Source organism: Staurois parvus, unplaced genomic scaffold, assembly GCF_062004578.1.
Source record: "Staurois parvus isolate SC_StPar_1 unplaced genomic scaffold, SC_StPar_1.0 ptg003112l, whole genome shotgun sequence".
NCBI classification, from domain to species: Eukaryota; Metazoa; Chordata; class Amphibia; order Anura; family Ranidae; genus Staurois; species Staurois parvus.
This window is the reverse complement of record NW_028320908.1, coordinates 80,903-107,100: the sequence shown is the minus strand read 5'-3', so window position 1 is coordinate 107,100 and position 26,198 is coordinate 80,903. Positions and strand designations below refer to the sequence as shown.

General features: G+C 49.5%; 1 protein-coding gene across 1 annotated transcript in view; it reads left to right on the top strand.

The window, feature by feature from the left end:
* The window catches only part of LOC149428586 (SCO-spondin-like), a 161,706-nt gene that overhangs the window by 61,149 nt on the left and 74,359 nt on the right, over positions 1-26,198 (top strand). The window contains 19 exon segments of the mRNA XM_089667228.1: positions 2,690-2,869; positions 2,978-3,100; positions 3,357-3,489; positions 3,669-3,794; positions 9,241-9,332; positions 10,960-11,145; positions 11,271-11,441; positions 11,757-12,009; positions 12,096-12,142; positions 12,703-12,873; positions 12,963-13,094; positions 14,909-15,051; positions 16,340-16,434; positions 16,851-16,900; positions 16,988-17,161; positions 20,040-20,210; positions 21,868-21,947; positions 22,032-22,201; positions 22,292-22,338. Coding sequence (XP_089523354.1) covers positions 2,690-2,869; positions 2,978-3,100; positions 3,357-3,489; positions 3,669-3,794; positions 9,241-9,332; positions 10,960-11,145; positions 11,271-11,441; positions 11,757-12,009; positions 12,096-12,142; positions 12,703-12,873; positions 12,963-13,094; positions 14,909-15,051; positions 16,340-16,434; positions 16,851-16,900; positions 16,988-17,161; positions 20,040-20,210; positions 21,868-21,947; positions 22,032-22,201; positions 22,292-22,338 — 2,544 coding nt within the window.

The following is a 26,198-nucleotide window of genomic DNA, read 5'->3' as shown; positions in this document are numbered from 1 at the left end:
GAGGCTTCTCTGGTCAGTTTAAGGAGGCTTCTCTGGTCTGTGTCAGGAGGCTTCTCCGGTCTGTGTCAGGAGGCTTCTCCGGTCTGTGTCAGGAGGCTTCTCTGGTCTGTGCCAGGAGGCTTCTCTGGTCTGTGCCAGGAGGCTTCTCTGGTCTTTGTGAGGAGGCTTCTCCGGTCAGTGTCAGGAGGCTTCTCTTGCCAGTGTCAGGAGGCTTCTCTTGCCAGTGTCAAGAGGCTTCTCTTGCCAGTGTCAAGAGGCTTCTCTGGTCAGTTTAAGGAGGCTTCTCTGGTCTGTGTCAGGAGGCTTCTCCGGTCTGTGTCAGGAGGCTTCTCCGGTCTGTGTCAGGAGGCTTCTCCGGTCTGTGTCAGGAGGCTTCTCTGGTCTGTGCCAGGAGGCTTCTCTGGTCTGTGTCAGGAGGCTTCTCTGGTCAGTTTAAGGAGGCTTCTCTGGTCAGTTTAAGGAGGCTTCTCTGGTCAGTGTCTGGAGGCTTCTCTGGTCAGTGTCAGGAGGCTTCTCTTGCCAGTGTCAGGAGGCTTCTCTTGCCAGTGTCAAGAGGCTTCTCTTGCCAGTGTCAAGAGGCTTCTCTTGCCAGTGTCAAGAGGCTTCTCTGGTCAGTTTAAGGAGGCTTCTCTGGTCTGTGTCAGGAGGCTTCTCCGGTCTGTGTCAGGAGGCTTCTCTGGTCTGTGCCAGGAGGCTTCTCTGGTCTGTGCCAGGAGGCTTCTCTGGTCTGTGTCAGGAGGCTTCTCCGGTCAGTGTCAGGAGGCTTCTCCGGTCAGTGTCAGGAGGCTTCTCCGGTCAGTGTCAGGAGGCTTCTCCGGTCAGTGTCAGGAGGCTTCTCCGGTCAGTGTCAGGAGGCTTCTCCGGTCAGTGTCAGGAGGCTTCTCTGGTCTGTGTCAGGAGGCTTCTCTGGTCTGTGTCAGGAGGCTTCTCTGGTCTGTGTCAGGAGGCTTCTCTGGTCTGTGTCAGGAGGCTTCTCTGGTCTGTGTCAGGAGGCTTCTCTGGTCTGTGTCAGGAGGCTTCTCTGGTCTGTGTCAGGAGGCTTCTCTGGTCTGTGCCAGGAGGCTTCTCTGGTCTCTGGTCTGTGTCAGGAGGTTTCTCTGGTCTCTGGTCTGTGTCAGGAGGCTTCTCTGGTCTGTGCCAGGAGGCTTCTCTGGTCAGTTTAAGGAGGCTTCTCTGGTCAGTTTAAGGAGGCTTCTCTGGTCAGTGTCTGGAGGCTTCTCTGGTCAGTGTCAGGAGGCTTCTCTTGCCAGTGTCAGGAGGCTTCTCTTGCCAGTGTCAAGAGGCTTCTCTTGCCAGTGTCAAGAGGCTTCTCTTGCCAGTGTCAAGAGGCTTCTCTGGTCAGTTTAAGGAGGCTTCTCTGGTCAGTGTCTGGAGGCTTCTCTGGTCAGTGTCAGGAGGCTTCTCTTGCCAGTGTCAGGAGGCTTCTCTTGCCAGTGTCAAGAGGCTTCTCTTGCCAGTGTCAAGAGGCTTCTCTTGCCAGTGTCAAGAGGCTTCTCTGGTCAGTTTAAGGAGGCTTCTCTGGTCTGTGTCAGGAGGCTTCTCCGGTCTGTGTCAGGAGGCTTCTCTGGTCTGTGCCAGGAGGCTTCTCTGGTCTGTGCCAGGAGGCTTCTCTGGTCTGTGTCAGGAGGCTTCTCCGGTCAGTGTCAGGAGGCTTCTCCGGTCAGTGTCAGGAGGCTTCTCCGGTCAGTGTCAGGAGGCTTCTCCGGTCAGTGTCAGGAGGCTTCTCCGGTCAGTGTCAGGAGGCTTCTCTGGTCTGTGTCAGGAGGCTTCTCTGGTCTGTGTCAGGAGGCTTCTCTGGTCTGTGTCAGGAGGCTTCTCTGGTCTGTGTCAGGAGGCTTCTCTGGTCTGTGTCAGGAGGCTTCTCTGGTCTGTGTCAGGAGGCTTCTCTGGTCTGTGTCAGGAGGCTTCTCTGGTCTGTGTCAGGAGGCTTCTCTGGTCTGTGCCAGGAGGCTTCTCTGGTCTCTGGTCTGTGTCAGGAGGTTTCTCTGGTCTCTGGTCTGTGTCAGGAGGCTTCTCTGGTCTGTGCCAGGAGGCTTCTCTGGTCAGTTTAAGGAGGCTTCTCTGGTCAGTGTCTGGAGGCTTCTCTGGTCAGTGTCAGGAGGCTTCTCTGGTCAGTGTCAGGAGGCTTCTCTGGTCAGTGTCAGGAGGCTTCTCTGGTCAGTGTCAGGAGGCTTCTCTGGTCAGTGTCAGGAGACACCTGTGGTCAGTGTCAGAAGGCATCTTTGGTCAGTGTCAGGAGGCTTATCCAATCAGTGTCAGGAGGCTTCCTCAGTCAGTGTCAGAAGACACCTCTGGTTAGTGTCAAGATGATTCTCTGGTTAGTGTCAGGAGTCTGCTCCGGTCAGTGTCAGATGGCTTCTCTGGCCAGTTTCAGGAGGCTTCTCTGGTCAGTGTCAGGAGGCTTCTCTGGCCAGTGTCAGGAGGCTTCTCTGGCCAGTGTCAGGAGGCTTCTCTGGCCAGTGTCAGGTGGCTTCTCTGGTCAGTATCAGGTGGCTTCTCTGGTCAGTGTCAGGTGGCTTCTCTGGTCAGTATCAGGTGGTTTCTCTTGTCAGTGTCAGGAGGCTTCTCCGGCCAGTGTCAGGAGACAATTCCGGTCAGTGTCAGGGGGCCTCTCCGGTCACTGTAATATTTTCTGTAGGCTCCTCCTCATAGTAGAGTCCCTTGGTCATGTGATGTTTGTGCCTTGCAGTGAATGGTGCCTGGTCGCCTTGGGGAGAGTGGTCTGCTTGTGATGCTCTGTGTCAAGGAGGGGTCCGTTCTAGAAACAGGAAATGTGAAAATCCGCCACCCAAAAACGGGGGTCTTTTGTGCCGTGGAGAATCTGTGCAGACAGAATCCTGTAACCTACAGCCATGTGGGGACTCAGAAGGTAAGTTTGACCTCCAGTGATGAGATGGTTCAGGTACTGAATCTGCTTGTTGGGTCTCTTCATTGTCATTGGGTAGACTATGACATTTGAACTGCTTTGTGTTCACAGACTGTGGCCTGGAGATGATCTATGTTCATCCTGGACAGTGTGAATCCCAGCACATGGATCCATGTCCGTTGACCTGCCGCAGCCTGAACGCTGAGACCCTGTGTGATGGAGGCTGTATGGAAGGTGGGTACCTCCCACCGGATCAGTAATATTATATGTGGAGTGTTTGTGGAATAATGATGGTCACCACATTCCAGAGAAGTCCGATCCATCTTCTCTCAGCTCTGGGCATTAATTATATATATTTTATATGGGGAACAGAGGCTTCGCCTGCAATACGTCTGCATTTGGATTTGATTACATATATATCAGACCACCCAATCATGCTCATGGTATCTTCTACCCTCTCAATGCCGCCATGTTGTCCTTTGCCTTGCAGGATGCCGCTGCCCTCCAGGTCTGTACCTCCAAGATGGCGGCTGTGTGACTATCAGCCGGTGTCGCTGTAATGTGGAGCATGGCGGCACCCAACTTCCTGGGGAGACGTTCAGCCCCGACAACTGCAGCGTGTGGTGAGGACCAGCGGGGAAGGAGGGACTCTGATAATGGTTCTGGACACACTCACCAGTCAAAAACAAAAATCATTCCCAAAGTCCTCCCCAACCTTGGGTGCCATGTTGCCGCTCTTCCAATGTTCTCATTGTATTTTTTTGTTTTCTCCCCCATTATTCCCCGATATCGCCCGCTGCAGCCAATGCCAAGACGGGAAGGTGACGTGTGACAGCTCAGCCTGTGCCGTGGACTGTGGGTGGTCAGCCTGGTCCCAGTGGACACCATGTGACACGACATGTGGAGCCGGCATGCAGGAGCGATTCAGGTAGAGCGCCGTGTAGAACACTAGACGGTCATGTATGTAGTGCAGAGGTATCATACTTCCCTTCCATTGGAGGACATGGGAGGTTTTTCATCTTTGGATTATATAGCCGCCGGCAGGAAGAGTAGGCCATCTCAGTATAACCCCTCCTACTCAGGGCTGTCTTTTCACACAGGCACCCCTAAGTACTGCCCAGGGGCCCCAGGTACATGGTGGGCCCCTGCAGTCCCCCACCGCAGCAGGGGGAATCGTATGTAGACAGGAGGGGGTGATCACTGTGGCAGGTGGGGGAAATAACTGGAACCTCCCTTCTGTGTGGCTCTCGCTGCAGCAGCTGAAATCCAGGAGAGCCACGAAAGATCGGTTCCGTTCATTTCCTCCACCCACCATAAAAATCACTCCATCCTGTCCACACGTGATTCCCCTGTAGCCTGGACCCCCTGTGTAACCCCCCCTCCTTGCAGCGCTTTCGACTTCCCTCCACTCCTCTCCTGCCAGAAGATCCTGCTGTGGGGGATCCTCAGGGAAGGGACTGCTAAATACTGTATGTCATTTACCGGACCCTTCCTTCTCTGAATGAACACAGTGAGTGATTGGTACCAGGGCCCTCTGTCTCCTGTTAATTGAACAGCAGTGCAGCTGAGGCCGGAACTGGGGAATGTGTTTTAAAAGTGAGACTTCAGGGGTCTGTTTAGACCCCTAATATCTCACCAAAGACCCCCCTCCCCCCAAACAGCATTGTGAAAAAAAGTAAAAAATAATATATATATATTTTAAAATAATGTAAAAGACTAAAATTTTTAATCAGACTGAAAAGCCACACCCAATATGTAGCATAGTTTAGCCACACCCACTGTTTGCGGCAGGGTTCAGGTCACCATCTCCTTAGTAGGAGCCCCAGTGCATTACTTAGAACAGGGGCCCCCGATGCTACGAAGATGGCTCTGCTCCTACTACCAGCATGCCCCAGTTATTCTCTAATGTCCCAGAAGGTTGGATGTCCCTCCTTGTAGCAGACTGACCTATTTCTACCCGCGCCATGTCTTTTACTCTTCATCATTTTTTCCTCAGTCGAGATTCTTCTTTACATTGTTGCTGGTGCTCGTCTCCTCGGTTGCAGATATCTGGTGTAGCCGTCCTCAGCCTGGCGTTTGGTGTGTGGATCCAGCTGCCTGGACATTGAGGGGATAGCCTGGGTTTCAGAGACGGAGCTTTCCAGACCAAGTTCTGGTCACAAGGTTGCCTTACCGCCACACAGTCAGGACATGTCTAGCTCAGGCCAGCTCAAGATAACCCCTCCTACTCAGGGCTGTCCACCTGATTGGGTTTCACAAGTACCTGAAGCCTTGCCTTGTACCTTGAGCCTTAGGTTGCCTTACCGCCACACAGTCAGGATATGTCCAGCTCAGGCGAGCTCAGGATAACCCCTCCCACTCAGGGCTGTCCACCTGATTGGCTTTCACAAGTACCTGAAGCCTTGCCTTGTACCCTGAGCCTTAAGTTGCCTTACCGCCACACAGTCAGGACATGTCCAGCTCAGGCCAGCTCAAGATAACCCCTCCTACTCAGGGCTGTCCACCTGATTGGCTTTCACAAGTACCTGAAGCCTTGCCTTGTACCTTGAGCCTTAGGTTGCCTTACCGCCACACAGTCAGGATATGTCCAGCTCAGGCGAGCTCAGGATAACCCCTCCCACTCAGGGCTGTCCATCTGATTGGGTTTCACAAGTACCTGAAGCCTTGCCTTGTACCTTGAGCCTTAGGTTGCCTTACCGCCACACAGTCAGGACATGTCTAACTGTAGACATGGTGGTAATAGGTGTCCCCAGTTCACACTATACTAACATCTCCGGGGCCTGCAGCCCTCCTTCTGATGTTGCAGCCTTGGATCACCTTGCCTTCTACTCCTAGAGTCTTTTCCATAATTGGAGTCCTCTTTAAAACTACATTCCTACAAGACTTTGTGGCCCAAATCACCCAGTTATTTGCCACATCTGACCACATAGGCCACAACCACACTCCAGTGCCTTCCCCCACAAATGATCTACCCATGGCCTTGGTGGCTCTGAACCATCAGCTGTAGAGACTCTGATATTGGGTCAGGCCAGTCTTTGCCAGATGAATGTATCCTGGAAGATCTGCAGTCTTCTGCCATTACTCTCAAATTAAGGGACTGTTTTGGCTCCTATTTATATGGTTTGCTCTACACTGAAACGAGAGGACCTGGACTAGAATCCTTTTGCTTCTATCAGAACTGTTGCGAGTCTTGGGTCTTTAGAGCCCCTGCGACCTCAAAAGACTTTCCCATTGCACTGGTTGTTCCAACTCTTCCTCTACAGAGATTTAAAACACCCTAACGATGATTATTTGTCTTGAACCCATTTGGAGGGGATTTTGTATAAAAGTGGGCTAGCCCTACTGTGAAACCGACAGGGTCCCACCTTGACAAAGCGACCACCATACTGATGAAGGATGCACATGTCTTTAGGGACCCAACCAGGGGCGGACGGACAACTCATGGGGCCCCCCGGGCAATAGGGGATCATGGGGCCCCTGTGTCCTTTCCCAAACTCAAAAAAGCCTATGAAAAAGGTACCAGGGGCATCTTATGGGGCTCCCTACTGACCCCCGGCCCTCGGGCAGTGCCCCAGTTTCCAAATGGTCAGTCCGCCCCTGGACCCAACAATAAGCCATTGGAAGCCATCTCCACTGCTGTGGTTCATCACATGATTTTAGAACATGTCGAGCAAATGTCCATAGCTTTACACTTCGGTTACGATGGTTTGCAAGAGGCTTCCTGGCTTATCTCCCTCATGGGTCTCATTGTCAATACACATGCGTTGAACACTATAGCTAAAGTGCTGCAGTGCAGAACCCATGTCTACATGGCCATCGAGGGACAACATCTCTTCAGATCTGCTCTTGATACCATTATCAAGATGCTTGGATGCAGGAGGTGGTACCCCAAGGCTAGAAAATGGAGTTTCCCTCCCTGTTCCCTCCTTGGTTTCCTATCTCCATCCTTCCTGTATCATCACACAGATTAGTGGATATCCATTGAATCCACTCAAATGTTCCAGACCAAGGTGTCTTTGCCCCAGTTCCTGGAGCAAAATTGTTTCAAGGATTCTACTCTGTTCCCAAACCCCCATCAATGCAAACTTCGATCTCAAAGCTCTGAATGTCTTTATTTGAGCTCAGAATTTCCACATGGAATCCACCTGTCATTGTCCCCCTTTACCAGGGAGGCTTTGTGTGAACATCAAGGATGTGTACCCCCATGTCACCATCTTCCATGTCCATCAACATTTCCTACGTTTTGCTGTCGGGTCCCTACGCTACCATTTTGTGGCCCTGCCCTTCAGCCTATCACCTGCACCTCAGGTGTTTATCAAGATGCTAGCCCCAATAGTAGCCTTGCTGCTGTCTCGTTAGATCCCCGTTATGGGATACTTAGACCTTCTGTGTTGGGAACGGTCGGTGTGGGCTCTGTCGGAAAATGCAGCTTTGACTGGCCAGATGTCACAGTAGTTCAGATGGATCCTGAACCTTCAGAAATTAGCAGTAACCTAACTCATGATTTGCAGTATCTGGACATAGTCCTGGACACATCTCAAGCCAGGGTCTTTCTCCCACAGAGAAACTTCAGTCTCTCCGATCTCAGATTTGAGCTCTCTGTTCCAGGAGCATGATGGTAGCCTCCTTTTGAGGTAATCCCATTTGCCCAATTTTTCTCCAGACCACTACATCGCAAAATTCTTTGGTGGTGGGACAAGTCAATAAAGTTCCTGGACAGACTGCTTTATTTCACATCGAGGAGTAGGGTGAAACTTGGTTGGTGGCTCAGAATCTAAGGAAATCTGTCCTTCCAACCTTTTTGAAGATCCTCAAAGTGGATGCCAGCCTACAAGTTAGGGAAGGCTGAGATTTGGCTATTGGAGGAGTCTCAGCTCCCAGTCAGCATCCTGGAGCCTTAGCCTTGGTCTTCCCCAAAGTGACTTGTCATGCAACTTGAGAGTTCAAAGTCACATGACAAGTTGCACCCCATGGAACTGTTCAAATCGGTGTGACTCAAGTTGCAGCGACTTTGAAAAATGTTCCTGCACTATTTTTGTGCAACTTCATTGCAACTTGCATTGACATCTGTTATATGAAGTCAGCAAGCCGCAATGAAGTCGCACTGAATAGTCAGCTTTGAAGTTGTGCGCACTAGAGCGATTTCAAAGCCGCACTGGTGTGAACCAGGGCTTAGGCAATTTGGCGGCTTATGCAGCATTGGACCATCCTGATGGAGGGTCAACCAATCCAAATTCATACAGAAAACACCATGGCAAGAGAGGTAGTTCACATCCCGTTTAGAAGTTTTTCAGCAGCAAGGGAGATCGATCAAATCCTGTCCTGGGCAGAACTTCACATTTCAACCGTGTCAGCAGTGATTTCAGGGAGAAGGACCCCTAGCGGTGCATTGTTTCCATGTTCCACCATCTCTAGTTTCTTCAGACAGACCATCATCCAAGCTTAAGGACTCAAGGATTGGGTTCCTCCAATTCCTGCCAAGATGCACTCTGCTAGGTCTGTGAGGGTCTTCTGGGCTTTTCAGAATCAAGCAATCATGTCTCAGATTTGTAAGGCTGGCGGCTGGTCTACTGTTCACACGTTCCCTCGTTTCTACCAGGTGGATGTTCAGTCCTCATCTGATGCCAGCTTTGAGAATAAGGTCCTTCAGATGGGTTTATGAGCTGTGGGCGGTCCCCAGTTCTCAGGTTTATTTTGGACCTGTTAACTTTTTATTGGTTGCATTTCATGCGGTGTTACCCCACCCCACTGTTGGTTTGCTTTTGGATGCGCCAAAAGTCAAATACGTCTGTGTCCTCCAATGGTCTACAAAAACACTGTAAAATTCTTATCTTGTAGTCCATTGAGGGTCCCGGTCCTTCTGTGCTTATGACCATGCTCTTACTCCAAAACATAGGCATGCCGATGCGAGGAAGGAGTTATAATGGGATGGCCTACAGATTTTCTGAAGGTGAAGGACTTCCTGTGTCCCTCAGACAGCGCTGGGACAAGGTCGTCCAGTGCCCAAGGCAAAAGATTCCAAACTGCCCAGCCATGTGACAGAAGGAAGGTGTCCCCATCCCTACAGTAAATCACTGCACCCAGGGCTTCCGCCCCTCCCGCTCACCCCTTGTCTGGGCTCTGCCCTCAGGACTCCAAGTAAAGGATTTCATAGAACAAAAGTCCTGCTATACTATACAGAACCTCATACAGTGCTGCACCCATAATATACTATACAGGACTGGAGGTGCAGAGCAGTCCTGACATGCAAAGCCATCAGGCCGTATGAGCCAAATTGCCATTTCAGGACCTCTACAATAAACTGCAACAGTCCATACTCCGCTTTCCTCCCCCCAAGGAAAGACGATTGACAGGTCCCTCTCCTCTCTTTCCAGGTCTCCATCTAATCCTCCCAGTGCTAACGGTGGTGCTCCCTGTGAGGGGGACACACGGGACCCCAGAGAGTGTTACACTCCATGTGCCAATGGTAGGTCGTGGGGATACCCCAAATTACAGATTGTGATTGCAATTGCTGACTGATGGATGGTGGGACTATGGGTGGCATTTCTCCTCAGGGTATGGGTGATATTTCGCCTCAGGGTATGGGTGGTATTTCTCCTCAGGGTATGGGTGATATTTCTCCTCAGGGTATGGGTGGTATTTCTCCTCGGGGTATGGGTGATATTTCTCCTCAGGGTATGGGTGGTATTTCTCCTCAGGGTATGGGTGATATTTCTCCTCAGGGTATGGGTGATATTTCTCCTCAGGGTATGGGTGGTATTTCTCCTCGGGGTATGGGTGATATTTCTCCTCAGGGTATGGGTGATATTTCTCCTCAGGGTATGGGTGGTATTTCTCCTCGGGGTATGGATAGTATTTCTCCTCGGGGTATGGGTGGTATTTCTCCTCGGGGTATGGGTAGTATTTCTCCTCGGGGTATGGGTGGTATTTCTCCTTGGGGTATGGATAGTATTTCTCTTCGGGGTATGGGTGGTATTTCTCCTTGGGGTATGGGTGGTATTTCTCCTCGGGGTATGGGTGGTATTTCTCCTCGGGGTATGTGTGGTATTTCTCCTTGGGGTATGTGTGGTATTTCTCCTCGGGGTATGGGTGGTATTTCTCCTCGAGGTATGGGTGGTATTTCTCCTCGGGGTATGGATGGTATTTCTCCTCGGGGTATGGGTGGTATTTCTCCTCGGGGTATGGGTGGTATTTCTCCTCGGGGTATGGGTGGTATTTCTCCTCGGGGTATGGGTGGTATTTCTCCTCGGGGTATGGGTGGTATTTCTCCTCGGGGTATGGATGGTATTTCTCCTCAGGGTATGGGTAGTATTTCTCCTCGAGGTATGGGTGGTATTTCTCCTCGGGGTATGGGTGGTATTTCTCCTCGGGGTATGGATAGTATTTCTCCTCGGGGTATGGGTGGTATTTCTCCTCGAGGTATGGGTGGTATTTCTCCTCGGGGTATGGATGGTATTTCTCCTCGGGGTATGGGTGGTATTTCTCCTCGGGGTATGGGTGGTATTTCTCCTCGGGGTATGGGTGGTATTTCTCCTCGGGGTATGGGTGGTATTTCTCCTCGGGGTATGGGTGGTATTTCTCCTCGGGGTATGGATGGTATTTCTCCTCAGGGTATGGGTAGTATTTCTCCTCGAGGTATGGGTGGTATTTCTCCTCGGGGTATGGGTGGTATTTCTCCTCGGGGTATGGATAGTATTTCTCCTCGGGGTATGGGTGGTATTTCTCCTCGGGGTATGGGTGGTATTTCTCCTCAGGGTATGGGTGGTATTTCTCCTCGGGGTATGGGTGGTATTTCTCCTCGGGGTATGGGTGGTATTTCTCCTCAGGGTATGGGTGGTATTTCTCCTCGGGGTATGGGTGATGTTGGATACATTCCAAGTATAGAAATGTTGATCTTTCCTCTCTGATTTGAGGGTCTTGTGTGTTTGCAGATCTCCAATCTTCTGCTCCTCACACATTGGGGTCACCATAATGGTCTTCAAATTTGTGTCTTCACCCTCTTCATCTCCTCTCTGGTTCCTCCTTCACTCCTCTTCCTTTCTCCTCTTCTCTATGTACTCCCCCATCTTTCATCTCCTACCTTGGATCACCAGAGACGGACATATTCTGGAGTGATTGGACCCCGTGGTCGCCATGCTCTAGAACGTGCTTCTATGACGTGGAAAATATTGGGGTGCGGAGAAGATTCCGGCATTGTAACACCACGCAGTCCTCCTCTGGCCCTCCGTGTGTTGGGGAGTCTGTCCAGGAGGAGCCATGCGATACGCCGCTGTGTCCTGGTAAGTACAGTACATGAGATGGGGGATGGGATGGTCTGTGAAGTCCAGGTCCAGCTCCTCCCACATTATACTTACCTCTCTGGAGGGGATATGTAACACTAATGCTCTGGCTCCCTCCAATACAGTTGTCGGCGGGTGGTCCTCCTGGACCTCTTGGACAGAGTGTACCGCCACCTGTGACTCTGGAATCCAGACCCGAAACCGCTCATGTTCTAACCCTGTGCCATTACATGGAGGCCACGACTGTCGGGGGCCACAGATCCAGACCAGGGAGTGTAACACACAGCCTTGCAAAGGTGAGTGATGCCAGGTGTCACTGGGACAAGGCCTTTTAGCCACCCACATGGAAAGGCCAAAGTACACCCCCTCCTCCCCATGAGCTGCCCCCCACTTTTTGCACCTCACTCCTGCAAGCACCCAAAGCAGCTGCCTCATCTACTACTCCTTGGCCTGGCCCTGGTTCATGGAGGCGTTTCCAGGGTCAGGCAGTATGAGCGTCCCTTTGTTGGGGTTTATGATGGATTTAGAAGATGGTTCTGGCTGCTGTCAGAATTCCAGTTACAATAATAATCTGGTTCTGTTTGTTGGGCCTCTTCTCCTCCTTCCTCCAGATCTCTGTCCACCCAATATGATCTATCAGACCGTGGAGGAGTGTCGCGGCTCCAGGGGGGTCTGTCCTCGGCTGTGTCTGGACCAGGCTGCCCAGGTAGAGTGTGCCTCCACCTGCTACGAGGGCTGCTACTGCCCTGAGGGGCTCTTTCTGCAGAACAACAGCTGCGTGTCGCAGACCGAATGTTCCTGTTACCACCGGGGGGCGCTCTACCAACCCGGGAAGAACGTGACGCTGGACGCCTGCAACAACTGGTAACCGTGACCTTCCTGTTGTGTTATAGATGTCATTGGTTACTCCCATGATCCTCCATCCTCAATGACCTCTTCTGTGTTTGCAGCACCTGTGTGTCCGGTGAGATGGTCTGCAGTGCAGCTCCATGTCCAGGTGAGGACTGTTTGATGGGACAGAATCTCCTTTTGGGTCAGTGGGTGGGGAGCACTACCAGGGGCGGACTGACAACTCATGGGGCGCCGGGCAATAGGGAATCATGGGGCCCTTGTGTCCTTGCCCAAACTCAAAAAAGCCTGTGAAAAAGGTGCCAGGGGCATCTTATGGGGCCCCCTACTGACCCCGGGCCCTCGGGCAGTGCCCGAGTTTCCAAATGGTCAGTCCGCCCCTGAGCACTACAACCAGCATATCCTTCCCCTCCATGCTGTGGGTAATGAGATTGTGTCGTTCCCCACCAGAGGTGATGCCACTGACACGGTTCACATACTATATTGAGGGTGAAATGCGTCAAGGCGGAATTAGGTCTGGTGAGGAGGCGGAGTTAGGTCTGGTGAGGAGGCGGAGTTAGGTCTGGTGAGGAAGGACACAACATCTGGGTTGACCTGCTAAGTGGCAATAAAGTTTGTTGCGGCTCGGCAAATAGAAAATAAATGTGGACCTGACCGATGCCCCCACATCGTACACCGTTCCTCACCCCCTTTGCCTTCATGTCTCAGTGGATTGTGGTTGGAGTGATTGGACCTCTTGGAGCTCCTGCAGCCGAACATGTAATGTTGGCACCAGACGACGCTACCGATCGGGAACCAACCCAGCCGCCGCGTTCGGAGGTCGGGATTGTGAGGGGTCCGGTGTGGCCATTGAGTTCTGCAGTTTACAGCCCTGTAAAGGTGGGTCAGCGGTTGGTCCTCCGGACATGACTATCCCTCAGCTTCTCTCCAGTAATGCTGGATACAGATAATCTCTGCTTTCTTCTCAGGCTCCGCTGGGGACTGGGGACCCTGGTCAGAATGTTCTGTGCCCTGTGGCGGAGGATACCGGAACCGCAGCCGCGTCAGCGTCATTCTGCGCCGCATCGAATTCTCCACCTGTAACCTCCATCTGTGTTCTGGTAAGAAGATTGTATTGAAATCCGGGGTGTTGCGGGAGTTTCATCTATGAACAGTGGACAGTGGATCCCAGATCTGCTCTACTTTTGTGTAGAGCCTTGATGCTCCTCTAGTTCTAAGCCCAATGGATTCTGGATCTGTTTCAGTTCTAAGTTCAATGGTTCTAGTTCTGAGTGGATCGCGGATCTGCTCTACTTTTGTGTAGGCCCTTGATGCTCCTCTAGTTCTAAGCCCAATGGATTCTGGATCTGTTTCAGTTCTAAGTTCAATGGTTCTAGTTCTGAGTGGATCCCGGATCTGCTCTACTTTTGTGTAGACCCTTGATGCTCCTCTAGTTCTAAGCCCAATGGATTCTGGATCTGTTTCAGTTCTAAGTTCAATGGCTCTATGGATATTTTCTAGTTCTGAGTGGATCCCAGATCTGCTCTACGTTTGTGTAGAGACTTGAAAATCCTCTAGTTCAATGGATTCTGGATCTGTTTCAGTTCTAAGTTCAATGGTTCTGTGGATATTTTCTAGTTCTGAGTGGATCCCGGATCTGCTCTACTTTTGTGTAGACCCTTGATGCTCCTCTAGTTCTAAGCCCAATTGATTCTGGATCTCTTTCAGTTCTAAGTTCAATGGCTCTATGGATATTTTCTAGTTCTGAGTGGATCCCAGATCTGCTGTATGTTTGTGTAGACCCTTGATACGCCTCTATTTCAATGGATTCTGGATCTGTTTCATTTCTAAGTTCAATGGTTCTGTGGATATTTTCTAGTTCTGAGTGGATCCCGGATCTGCTCTACTTTTGTGTAGACCCTTGATGCTCCTCTAGTTCTAAGCCCAATTGATTCTGGATCTGTTTCAGTTCTAAGTTCAATTGATCTATGAATATTTTCTAGTTCTGTTTAGAGTGGATCCCTGTATCTGTTGCTGTATTATATGCAGTTGATCCCCGGATCTGCTCTACACTGATGTGCAGTTGATCCCTGAACCTTTTCTGGTTTCACATGGAGTAGATCCCTGGATCAGTCCTGACTCTGTGTGGAGTAGATATCTAGATCTGCTCTAGCTTTATGTGGTGTGGATCCCTGGATTTACTTATTCTAGTTTTATGCTGAGTGGATTCCCAGATCTATTTTAGTTTTTGTTGAAGTGGATCCTTGGTTCTCATTTTATCCTATGTGAAGTGGCTTGGTGATGTATGGTGGTGGTAAGTCCTGGTGTAGAAGAGTCATTCTGGGTCTTCTCATTGTCCTCCTTACCGGAGATGATCCCTGGACCTGTTCTAGATTGATGTGCAGTTTATCCCTGGATCATTTTTTGTTTTATGTTGAGTAGATCTCTGGATCAGTTCTAGCTCTGTGTGGAGCAGATCCTTAGGTGTCCTCTAGCTTTATGTGTCATGGAACCCTGGATTTGCTTATTCTAGTTCTAGGTTGTGTGGGTGCCGGGATCTGTTCTAGTTTTCTGTGAAGTGGATCCTTTGGATCTATTCATATCCTGTGTGGAGTGGCTTGGTATGGTGTTGTGTGTTGGGGTTGATATGTCTTGGTGTAGAAGGGTCATTCTTGGTCTTCTCATTGTCCTCCTTACAGGAGAGAATCTCTGGACCTGTTCTAGATTGATGTGCAATTTATCACTGGATCAGTTCTAGCTCTGTGTGGAGATCTCTAGGCCTCCTCTAGCTTTATATGGAGTGGATCCCTGGATTTATTCTAGTTCTAGGTGGAGTGGATGCCGGGATCTATTCTAGTTTTCTGTGAAGTGAATGGGGTTGGTAAGTCCTGGTTTAGAAGGATCATTCTCGATCTTCTCACGACCCACCTTACAGGAGAGGATCCCGGGATCTGTCTGGATGGGAAGGTATGGAAGGAATGCAGTGATGGCCCCGCCTCCTGCGCTCATCTGGATGATGATGGAGACAACAAGAAGTGCCAGCCAGGCTGCTACTGCCAGAGTGGGGAGCTCCTGCTGGTGAGTGTCATGGAGGGCCGGGGAGGGATTGTCCTTGGGATGGAGGTGATGGAACTTTCATTTCACCTCAGTCTGTACTGCAAGGGGATTCCCCAACAGATCCCCTTCCTACAGATCCCCTTCCTACAGATCTCCTTCCTACAGATCCCCTTCCTACAGATCCCCTTCCTACAGACCCCCTTCCTGCAGGTCTCCTTCCTGCAGACCCCCTTCCTGCAGGTCTCCTTCCTGCAGATCCCCTTCCTGCAGATCCCCTTCCTGCAGATCCCCTTCCTGCAGGTCTCCTTCCCGCAGGTCTCCTTCCCGCAGATCCCCTTCCCGCAGGTCCCCTTCCCGCAGATCCCCTTCCCGCAGATCCCCTTCCCGCAGATCCCCTTCCCGCAGGTCTCCTTCCCACAGATCCCCTTCCTACAGATCTCCGGCAGGGATGCACAAATCTGGCTGTAAGAGAACAGAAGTGCTTGTCATAGATCAGTCCAGGGAACTCCAACTTCTTCCACTCCGTACATGAAACATGGAGAAGGGAGACGATGGGTGCTGGAACTATGCTGGGACTGTTGGGTGCTGGAGCTATATTGGCACTGTTGGGCGGTGGGACTATGCTGGGACTGTTGGGTGCTGGAGCTATGTTGGCACTGTTGGGCGGTGGGACTATGCTGGGACTGTTGGGTAGTAGAACTTTGCTGGGAATGTTGAGTACTGGAGCTATGTTGGCACTGTTGGGTGGTGGGACTATGCTGGGACTGTTGGGTAGTGGAACTTTGGTGGGACTGTTGGGTAGTGGAACTATGCTGGGAATGTTGAGTGCTGGAGCTATGTTGGTACTGTTGGGTGAGGGAACTTTGCTGGGACTGTTGGATGCTGGAGCTATGCTGGCATTGTTGGGTGGTGGGACTATGCTGGTTCTGTTGGGTAGTGGAACTTTGATGGGACTGTTGGGTGGTGGGACTGTGCTGGGCCTGTTGGGCGGTGGAACTTTGCTGGGCCTGTTGGGTAGTGGGACTTTGCTGGGCCTGTTGGGTGCTGGAACTTTACTGGGCCTGTTGGGTAGTGGAACTTTGCTGGGCCTGTTGGGTGCTGGAACTTTGCTGGGCCTGTTGGGTGGTGGGAATTTGCATGACCTGGTGATATGGTCTAGTGACACCCCTGGTCCCTGCACCCGGGGACAAGGACTTCTATCACTCTGCCAATGCACCAACCTTTCCAACCCTCACAATGAGGGTATAATATGCGGCCAATAGGGAGGACATATACCGAGCCGTGTGTGACTGTCCCTCTTCTCCTACAGAACAACCACTGTGTCCCCCCATGGCAGTGTCCCTGCACTGAGAATGGAGTCTTCTATCAACCTGGAGAGACCGTGCTGAGGGACTGTAATAACTGGTGGGTGTTCTCCAGGGGTGTAATAATGGGGTGTAGGCGGGCGTTCTCCAGGGGTGTAATAATGGGGTGTAGGCGGGCGTTCTCCAAGGGTGTAATAACGGGGTGTAGGCGGGCGTTCTCCAAGGGTGTAATAACGGGGTGTAGGCGGGCGTTCTCCAGGGGTGTAATAATGGGGTGTAGGCGGGCGTTCTCCAGGGGTGTAATAATGGGGCGTAGGCGGGTGTTCTCCAGGGGTGTAATAATGGGGCGTAGGCGGGTGTTCTCCAGGGGTGTAATATTGGGGTGTAGGCGGGTGTTCTCCAGGGGTGTAGGCGGGTGTTCTCCAGGGGTGTAATATTGGGGTGTAGGCGGGTGTTCTCCAGTACTCAGTAGCGCCCCCTGGCGTACATCCAATGTTTGCTGTGTCCCTCCTGCAGCTCCTGCCTCTCTGGACGGATCACGGATTGCTCGCAGCTCCCCTGTGGCGGTGGGTATCAGGCGTTCCTCTGTGTCACCATTTTGGGTCGGGTGTCACCTCTGTTTAGATTCGGGTGGTAATATTCCTCTCTTGCAGCTGTGGATGGGAAGTGGTCGGACTGGACGCCGTGGAGCGAGTGTTCAGCAACGTGCGGGGGAGGATTCCAGAACCGGTACCGATTCTGCACCGACCCCCCTCCCTCCGGAACCGGCCTACCCTGTGAAGGTCCTGAGCGGGAGGAGCGGCCCTGTGACCCGGAGCCATGTGAGGGTGAGGAGATCCGGCCATCTACTACCATGTATCCCCGTGTGGTGGAGGTACTCTGGCCTGATGGGAGGGTAGAGGGACTGCCCTCGGTCCTCAGCATGCGGTATTCCATTCTACTAAGCCCCGCCCCCTTTCCCCGCGGGGTGCTGGACCATTCATAGAGGACCTCCGGAGGACGGCCATTCCTGGAAGGGGTGATGGGACGTCATACATGGCAGGATTATGGCCTCCATGTTTGTGCTTTCCATGCGTTGATATTGGTGGTGGATCACACCGCGCGGCGCCCCCTAGGGAGCTCACAGGGGAATTCACAGCAAGCCCAATGAGGACTAGTGTGGTCAGTTACATACATACATACATAGTTACACAGTTACATACATACATACATACATAGTTACATACATACATAGTTACACAGTTACATACATACATACATACATACATACATAGTTACATACATACATAGTTACACAGTTACATACATACATACATACATAGTTACATACATACATACATACATAGTTACATACATACATAGTTACACAGTTACATACATAGTTACATACATACATACATACATAGTTACATACATACATAGTTACACAGTTACATACATACATACATACACAGTTACATACATACATACATAGTTACACAGTTACATACATACATACATACATAGTTACATACATACATAGTTACACAGTTACATACATAGTTACATACATACATACATACATAGTTACATACATACATACATACATAGTTACATACATACATAGTTACACAGTTACATACATACATACATACACAGTTACATACATACATACATAGTTACACAGTTACATACATACATACATACACAGTTACATACATACATACATAGTTACATACATACATAGTTACACAGTTACATACATAGTTACATACATACATACATACATAGTTACATACATACATACATACATAGTTACATACATACATACATACATAGTTACATACATACATAGTTACACAGTTACATACATACATACATACACAGTTACATACATACATACATAGTTACACAGTTACATACATAGTTACATACATACATACATACATAGTTACATACATACATACATACATAGTTACATACATACATACATACATAGTTACATACATACATAGTTACACAGTTACATACATACATACATAGTTAGTCTGGCTGAAAAAAGACAAAAGTCCATCCAGGTCAACCATAGAAAAAAAAAAAGTTATAATCCTCCACCCACAGTGGATCCAGAGGAAGGCAGAAAACCCAGCAAAGCACGATCCAATCTCCTCCTGCAGGGAAAAATTCCTTCCTGATCCCCCGAGAGGCAATCGGATATTCCCTGGATCACCTTTCCCTATAAATGTTATATCCAGTTATATTCTGTGTATCCGAGAAAGGATCCAGGACTTTCCTACAGCAATCCACTGAGCTGGCCACAACCAACTCTGGGGGAGTCTATTCCACATTCTCTCAGCTCTTACTGTGTAGTGTGTAATTTTTGTGTCGATTCCAATGGAACAAATTCTAACCTAAAACAAGACATTTTTATATGTGATCCCCTAGTTACTATGTAACAATGTATCTATGCTCCCTTAGTTACTATCCCCTGGTCACTATGTAACAATGTATCTATGATCCCCCGGTTACTATGTAAGTATGTATCTATGATCCTCCGGTTACTATGTAAGTATGTATCTATGATCCCCTGGTTACTATGTATCTATGATCCCCTGGTTACTATGTATCTATGATCCCCCGGTTACTATGTAACAATGTATCTATGCTCCCCCGGTTACTATGTATCTATGCTCCCCCGGTTACTATGTATCTATGCTCCCCCGGTTACTATGTAACAATGTATCTATGATCCCCCGGTTACTATGTATCTATGATCCCCCGGTTACTATGTAACAATGTATCTATGATCCCCAGGTTACTATGTAACAATGTATCTATGATCCCCCGGTTACTATGTAACAATGTATCTATGATCCCCCGGTGACTATGTATCTATGATCCCCCGGTTACTATGTAACAATGTATCTATGCTCCCCCGGTTACTATGTATCTATGATCCCCCGGTTACTATGTATCTATGCTCCCCCGGTTACTATGTAACAATGTATCTATGATCCCCCGGTTACTATGTATCTATGATCCCCCGGTTACTATGTAACAATGTATCTATGATCCCCCGGTTACTATGTATCTATGCTCCCCCGGTTACTATGTAACAATGTATCTATGATCCCCCGGTTACTATGTATCTATGATCCCCTGGTTACTATGTATCTGTGCTCCCCCGGTTACTATGTAACAATGTATCTATGATCCCCCGGTTACTATGTATCTATGATCCCCCGGTTACTATGTAACAATGTATCTATGATCCCCCGGTTACTATGTATCTATGCTCCCCCGGTTACTATGTAACAATGTATCTATGATCCCCCGGTTACTATGTATCTATGATCCCCCGGTTACTATGTATCTATGCTCCCCCGGTTACTATGTAACAATGTATCTATGATCCCCCGGTTACTATGTATCTATGATCCCCCGGTTACTATGTATCTATGATCCCCCGGTTACTATGTATCTATGATCCCCCGGTTACTATGTATCTATGCTCCCCCGGTTACTATGTAACAATGTATCTATGCTCCCCCGGTTACTATGTATCTATGCTCCCCCGGTTACTATGTAACAATGTATCTATGCTCCCCCGGTTACTATGTATCTATGCTCCCCCGGTTACTATGTAACAATGTATCTATGCTCCCCTAGTGATGGTGGATTTCCCCTCCCGGGCTCTCATGGCTCCTCCCATCTCATCTATTATAGAAAGCGGGGATTGGAGCGCGTGGAGCGGATGGACGGACTGTACCAAGACCTGTGGAGAGGGGGTGAGATCTCGCAGCCGCTTGTGTAATGACCCCGCCCCATTGGGGGGCGGAGACTACTGCGAAGGCCGGAGCGCAGAGGTGGAGCCCTGCCAGATTCCGCCATGCCCGGGTGAGCGATCGTCCCGGGACGATGTGTTCGGTATATTATGGTGTCAGCTTTCCATTAGATACACGGGAGGAGCCATGTACGGTCATGTGTGTGTTCCTGGATCATACTTTATTCTACATGAATGTTACATGTCTGACATTGTCCGCTCCGGGAAGAGTTCATCCCGAACATACTGAACATTCCAATGGTACAGTATGGGAGGAGGGGCAAATGATTGGGGGCGGGGGTGGTTTAGATCCCATGTTCCTCATTGGACACTAAACTGTGCAGCTGTACAACAGTGGCTTAACTAGAACCCTCAGGGCCCCGGTGCAAGTAACTATGAAGGGCCCCCCTGACCCCCAGATGAGGCCCTTCCCTTCGAGCCCGGTGGGGGAACACCAGGGACTAGTTGCAAGTGCGACCTTTGTGACCCCGGTAGTTCCATCACTGGAGTCAGTAGTTGTTTTGTTATTTTTTTCATTATTTTTTACCTTTTTGGGGTTTTTTAGGATCCCTGTTGGGGGGCTTAGGTGAGATAATAGGGGTCTAAACAGGAAGGAAGAAGGGAAAGAGGGAAGGAAAGAAAAAAGAGAAACGAATGGAAGGAATGAACTATCAAGGGCCCCCCTGACCCCCAGACGAGGCCCTTCCCTTCGAGCCCAGTGGCGGAACACCAGAAACCGGTTGCAAGTGCGACCCTCGTGATCCCAGTAGTTCCATCACTGGTGTCAGTAGTTGTTTTGTTATATTTTTTATCATTTTTTCCATTTTTTTTTTTTTTTTAGATGCCCTGTTGGGGGGGCTTAGGTGAGATAATAGGGGTCTAAACAGGAAGGAAGAAGGGAAAGAGGGAAGGAAAGAGAAAAGAAAAGAAAAAAAGAGAAACGAATGGAAGGAATGAACTATCAAGGGCCCCCCTGACCCCCAGACTAAGCCCTTCCCTTCCAGCCCAGTGGGGGAACACCAGGGACCAGTTGCGAGTGCGACCCTTGTGATTCTGGTAGTTCCACCACTGGTGTCATAGTTGTTTTGTTATTTTTTTCATTATTTTTTACCGTTTCGGGTTTTTTTTAGATGCCCTGTTGGGGGGGCTTAGGTGAGATATTAGGGGTCTAAACAGGAAGGAAGAAGGGAAAGAGGGAAGGAAAGAAAAAAGAAGAAAAAAAAGAGAAAAAGAAAAGAATGGAAGGAATGAAGGAATGAACTATGAAGGGCTCCCCTGACACCCAGACGAGGCCCTTCATTTGAGCCCAGTGGCGAAACACAAGGGACTGGTTGCGAGTGAAACCTTTGTGACCCCGGTAGTTCCACCACTGGTGTCAGTAGTTGTTTTGTTATTTTTTACCATTTTTTTTTTTTTAGGATCCCTGTTGGGGGGCTTAGGTGAGATATTAGGGGTCTAAACAGGAAGGAAGAAGGGAAAGAGGGAAGGAAAGAAAAAAGAAAAGAACAGAAAAAAAGAGAAAGGAAAAAAAAATAGAGAGAAAAGAATGGAAGGAATGAACTATGAAGGGCCCCCTGACCCCCAGACCAGGCCCTTCCCTTCGAGCCCAGTGGGAGAACACCAGGGACCAGTTGCGAGTGCGACCTTTGTGACCCCGGTAGTTCCACCACTGGTGTCAGTAGTTGTTTTTTATTATTTTTTTCATTATTTTTTTTCCATCTTCTCTTCCAGTGGTCAACTGTTCATCCATCGCAGACACCACATACAGCAGCTGTGGCCCGGCATGCCCAAGGTCATGTGATGACATCACGGTACGTCAGGTGACTTGTTCTTTGCTGATTGGCTGAGTATTTCTAATGATATGATCGTTGCTGAGAGCCTCCATCTTCCCCCAGCATTGTACTGAATCCTGCCAGCCGGGCTGTTATTGCCCCCCGGGGAAGGTCCTGGCGGAGAACGGCACAACCTGTGTGGCTCTAGAAGAATGCACCTGTCTGGACATCCTAACAGGAGGGAGGCGTCTTCCTGGTGAAGCCGTCCCCCGAGGAGATGGATGTAATAACTGGTAAGGCCCTGTTTAATGTTCCTCTACAGTCCCTATCAGACCCCCCCGCCCCCCCCCCAACTCATCATCATCATGGTCTTCTCTTCCCAGCACCTGTGTGAATGGAACCATGGAGTGCACCAGTGTCACCTGTGCAGGTGAGTAGAGGTTCTGCAGGGGTGGGACAAGGCATCTGTTGTCCTGACATTAGTAGGGTCTTAGTAGATGATGACCAAGACGTAAGGTCAAGACTGATGGACCAATCTGAAGACTAGACTGGGACTACAGCCCGGGACTATGCAAAGACCAAGGCTGGTCAGTCGAGGGAATTCATAGTGTACTTCCCAGAGCTGAGCCCTGATGGAGGGGGGGGGGGGGTGAGGATGAGGTTCAGGTGCCCATAGTCATTGTATGTTGGTCAGATGATCGGAGCATGACTGAATGACATTGGCGTAGTGAGTGTTTAGTGATTGGACAGACAAGGCTTTTACTGCCACCACTCTGGTTGGCAAAGTCTTCAAAGCTTTCCAATCGGTTTATCGGGCAGAGGCCAAGTACACGCATGGACCCCTAAAGTGCCTTGGCCTCCTGAAGCACATCCGGAACCATTTCATAGATAACATGGAGATTGAAAACAAGAACATTGAACTTAATAAGACTCAACGATCTGCTCCCCTCTCTTCTTGCTGACAAAGTCCTCACCCGAGGTCCATCTCCTCATGGAGGACAATGCTCCTGCACGGTGTATTGCAGGCTGACACATTTACGTGATGGACGCCCTTCCTCAAAGCCTCAGAATGGGGATTTCTCCTGGAAACCATCCAGCCTGCAACATAGGAGCGGTGGCATTATCCTCCATGAGAACAGGAAGCAATTTGGTGGACCTTGGATGAGGACATTGTGAGTAAGAAGAGAAGGAAGTCATTGCCAGGGCAAAGCCCCATTCTGAGGCTCTGAGGAAGGGGGTTCATCCTGTAAATGTGGCAACCTACATCATGTTCAGGAGTAGTGGCATTATCCTCCATAAAGAAATGAGCAATTTGATGGACTTTAGATGAGGACATTGTGAGTAAGAAGAGGAGGGAGTCATTTCCAGGAGGAATCCCCATTCTGAGGTTCTGAGGAAGGGGATTCATCCTGTAAATGTGACAACCTACATCATGTTCAGGAATAGTGGCATTATCCTCCATGAGAAGAGGAAGCAATTTGGTGGACCTTGGATGAGGACATTGTGAGTAAGAAGAGAAGGAAGTCATTGCCAGGGCAAAGCCCCATTATGAGGTTCTGAGGAACGGGGTTCATCCTGTAAATGTGGCAACTTACATCATGTTCAGGAGTAGTGGCATTATCCTCCATGAGAAGAGGAAGCAATTTGATGGACTTTGGATGAGGACATTGTGAGTATGAAGAGAAGGAAGTCATTGCCAGGGCAAAGCCCCAGTATGAGGTTCTGAGGAACGGGGTTCATCCTGTAAATGTGGCAACCTACATCATATTCAGGAGTAGTGGCATTATCCTCCATGAGAAGAGGAAGCAATTTGATGGACCTTGGATGAGGACATTGTGAGTATGAAGAGAAGGGAGTCATTTCCAGGGCAAATCCCCATTTTGAGGTTCTGGGAAGGGGATTCATCCTGTAAATGTGGCAACCTACATCATGTTCAGGAGTAGTGGCATTATCCTCCATGAGAAGAGGAAGCAATTTGATGGACCTTGGATGAGGACATTGTGAGTATGAAGAGAAGGGAGTCATTTCCAGGGCAAATCCCCATTTTGAGGTTCTGGGAAGGGGATTCATCATGTAAATGTGGCAACCTACATCATATTCAGGAGTAGTGGCATTATCCTCCATGAGAAGAGGAAGCAATTTGAGGGACTTTGGATGAGGACATTGTGAGTATGAAGAGAAGGGAGCAGACCAATGATTCAATTCTAAGATGAATCCCCATTCTGATGTTCTGAGAAGGAGCATTCTTCTGTAAATGTGATATCCTATAACATGATGCAGGAGCAGTGTCATTATCCTCCATAAGGAAAGGAAGCAATATGATGAACCTTGAGCGAGGACATTGTGAGTATGAAGAGACGGGAGCAGACCAAAGAGTCATTTCCAGGACAAATCCCCGTTCTGAGGTTCTGAGGAAGGGCATTTGTCCTGTAAATGTGGCAATCTACGACATGATGCAGGAGCAGTGGCATTGTTCTCCAAGAGGAGAAGAAGCAATTTGATGGACCTTGGATGGAACATAGTGCGTATGAAGAGTCAGGAGAAGACCAAAGAGTCATTTCCAGGACAAATCCCCGTTCTGAGGTTCTGAGGAAGGGCATTTGTCCTGTAAATGTGGCAACCTACAACACGATGCAAGAGCAGTGGCATTGTCCTCCAAGAGGAGAGGAAGCAGTTTGATAGACTTTGAATGAGGACAGTGTCAGCAAAAAAGAGGGGAACAGACTGAAGACTTGGTTCCAGAACAAATCCCTATTGTGGGGTTCTGAGTAAGGGGGTTCATCCTGTAAGATGTGTTCACCTATGACACATGCTGAAGAGCAAGGCATGGTCCTCAGGGATAGACCTTGAATGAAGACATTGTGTGCAAGAAGAGAGGGAATTAAACTGGTGGCTTGGTTCCAGGACCAATCCCTATTGTGAGATGTTAATGAAGAAGATTCATCCCGTTATTGTGGCATCCTACAACATGCTACAGGAGCAGTGGCATTGTCCACCATGTGGAAGCAATTAGATGGACCTACGATGAGGACATTTTGAGCAACAAGAGAGGGGAACAGACTGATGACTTGGTTCTAGGACCAATCCCCATGCTGAGGCTCTGAGGAAGGAGATTTGTCCTATAATTGTGTCAGCCTACAACGTACGCTGCAGGAGCATTGGTATTGTCCACAAAGAATAGAGGAAAGGATGTGATGGACCTTAGGTGAGGACATTGTGTGCAAGAAGAGAGGGGAGCAGACTGATGACTCGGTTCCAGGACCAGTCCCTATTCTGAGCTTTTAAGGAAGGGGATTCTTCCCATTATTGTGGTATCTTACAAAATGCTCCGGGAGCAGAGGAATTGTCCTCCATGAGGAGAGGAAGCAATTTAAGGGACTTGGATGAGAACATTATGATCAAGAAGAGAGGGGAACAGACTGATGACTCGGTTCCAGGTCAAATCCCTATTCTGGAGTTCTGAGGAAGGAGGTTCATCCTGTAAACCTGTCAGTCTACAACACACTCTGCAGGAGTAGTGGCACTGTCCTTGAAGAGGTGAGGAGGGGATCTGATGGACCTTAGGTGAGGACATTATGAGTAACAAGAGAGAGGAGCAGAGTGATGACTCGGTTCTAGGACAAATCCCCATTCTGAGGCTCTGTGGAAGGAGATTTGTCCTATAATTGTGTCAGCCTACAACACACTCTGCAGGAGCATTGGTATTGTCCACAAAGAATAGAGGAACGGATGTGATGGACCTTAGGTGAGGACATTATGAGCAACATGAGAGAGGAGCAGAGTGATGACTCGGTTCTAGGACAAATCCCCATTCTGAGGCTCTGAGGAAGGAGATTCATCCTGTAAACATGTCAGTCTACAACACACTCTGCAGGAGCATTGGTACTGTCCTTGAAGAGGTGAGGAAGGGATCTGATGGACCTTAGGTGAGGACATTATGAGCAACATGAGGGAGGAGCAGAGTGATGACTCGGTTCTAGGACCAATCCCCATTCTGAGGCTCTGTGGAAGGAGATTTGTCCTATAATTGTGTCAGCCTACAACACACTCTGCAGGAGCATTGGTATTGTCCACAAAGAATAGAGGAACGGATGTGATGGACCTTAGGTGAGGACATTATGAGCAACATGAGAGAGGAACAGAGTGATGACTCGGTTCCAGGACCAATCCCTATTCTGGAGCTCTGAGGAAGGTGCCAACCTACAACACACTCTGCAGGAGCAGTGGCATTGTCTACAACGAGGACGAGAAGAAGACGCGATCTGAGGTACCTTGGGTGAGGACGGTGTC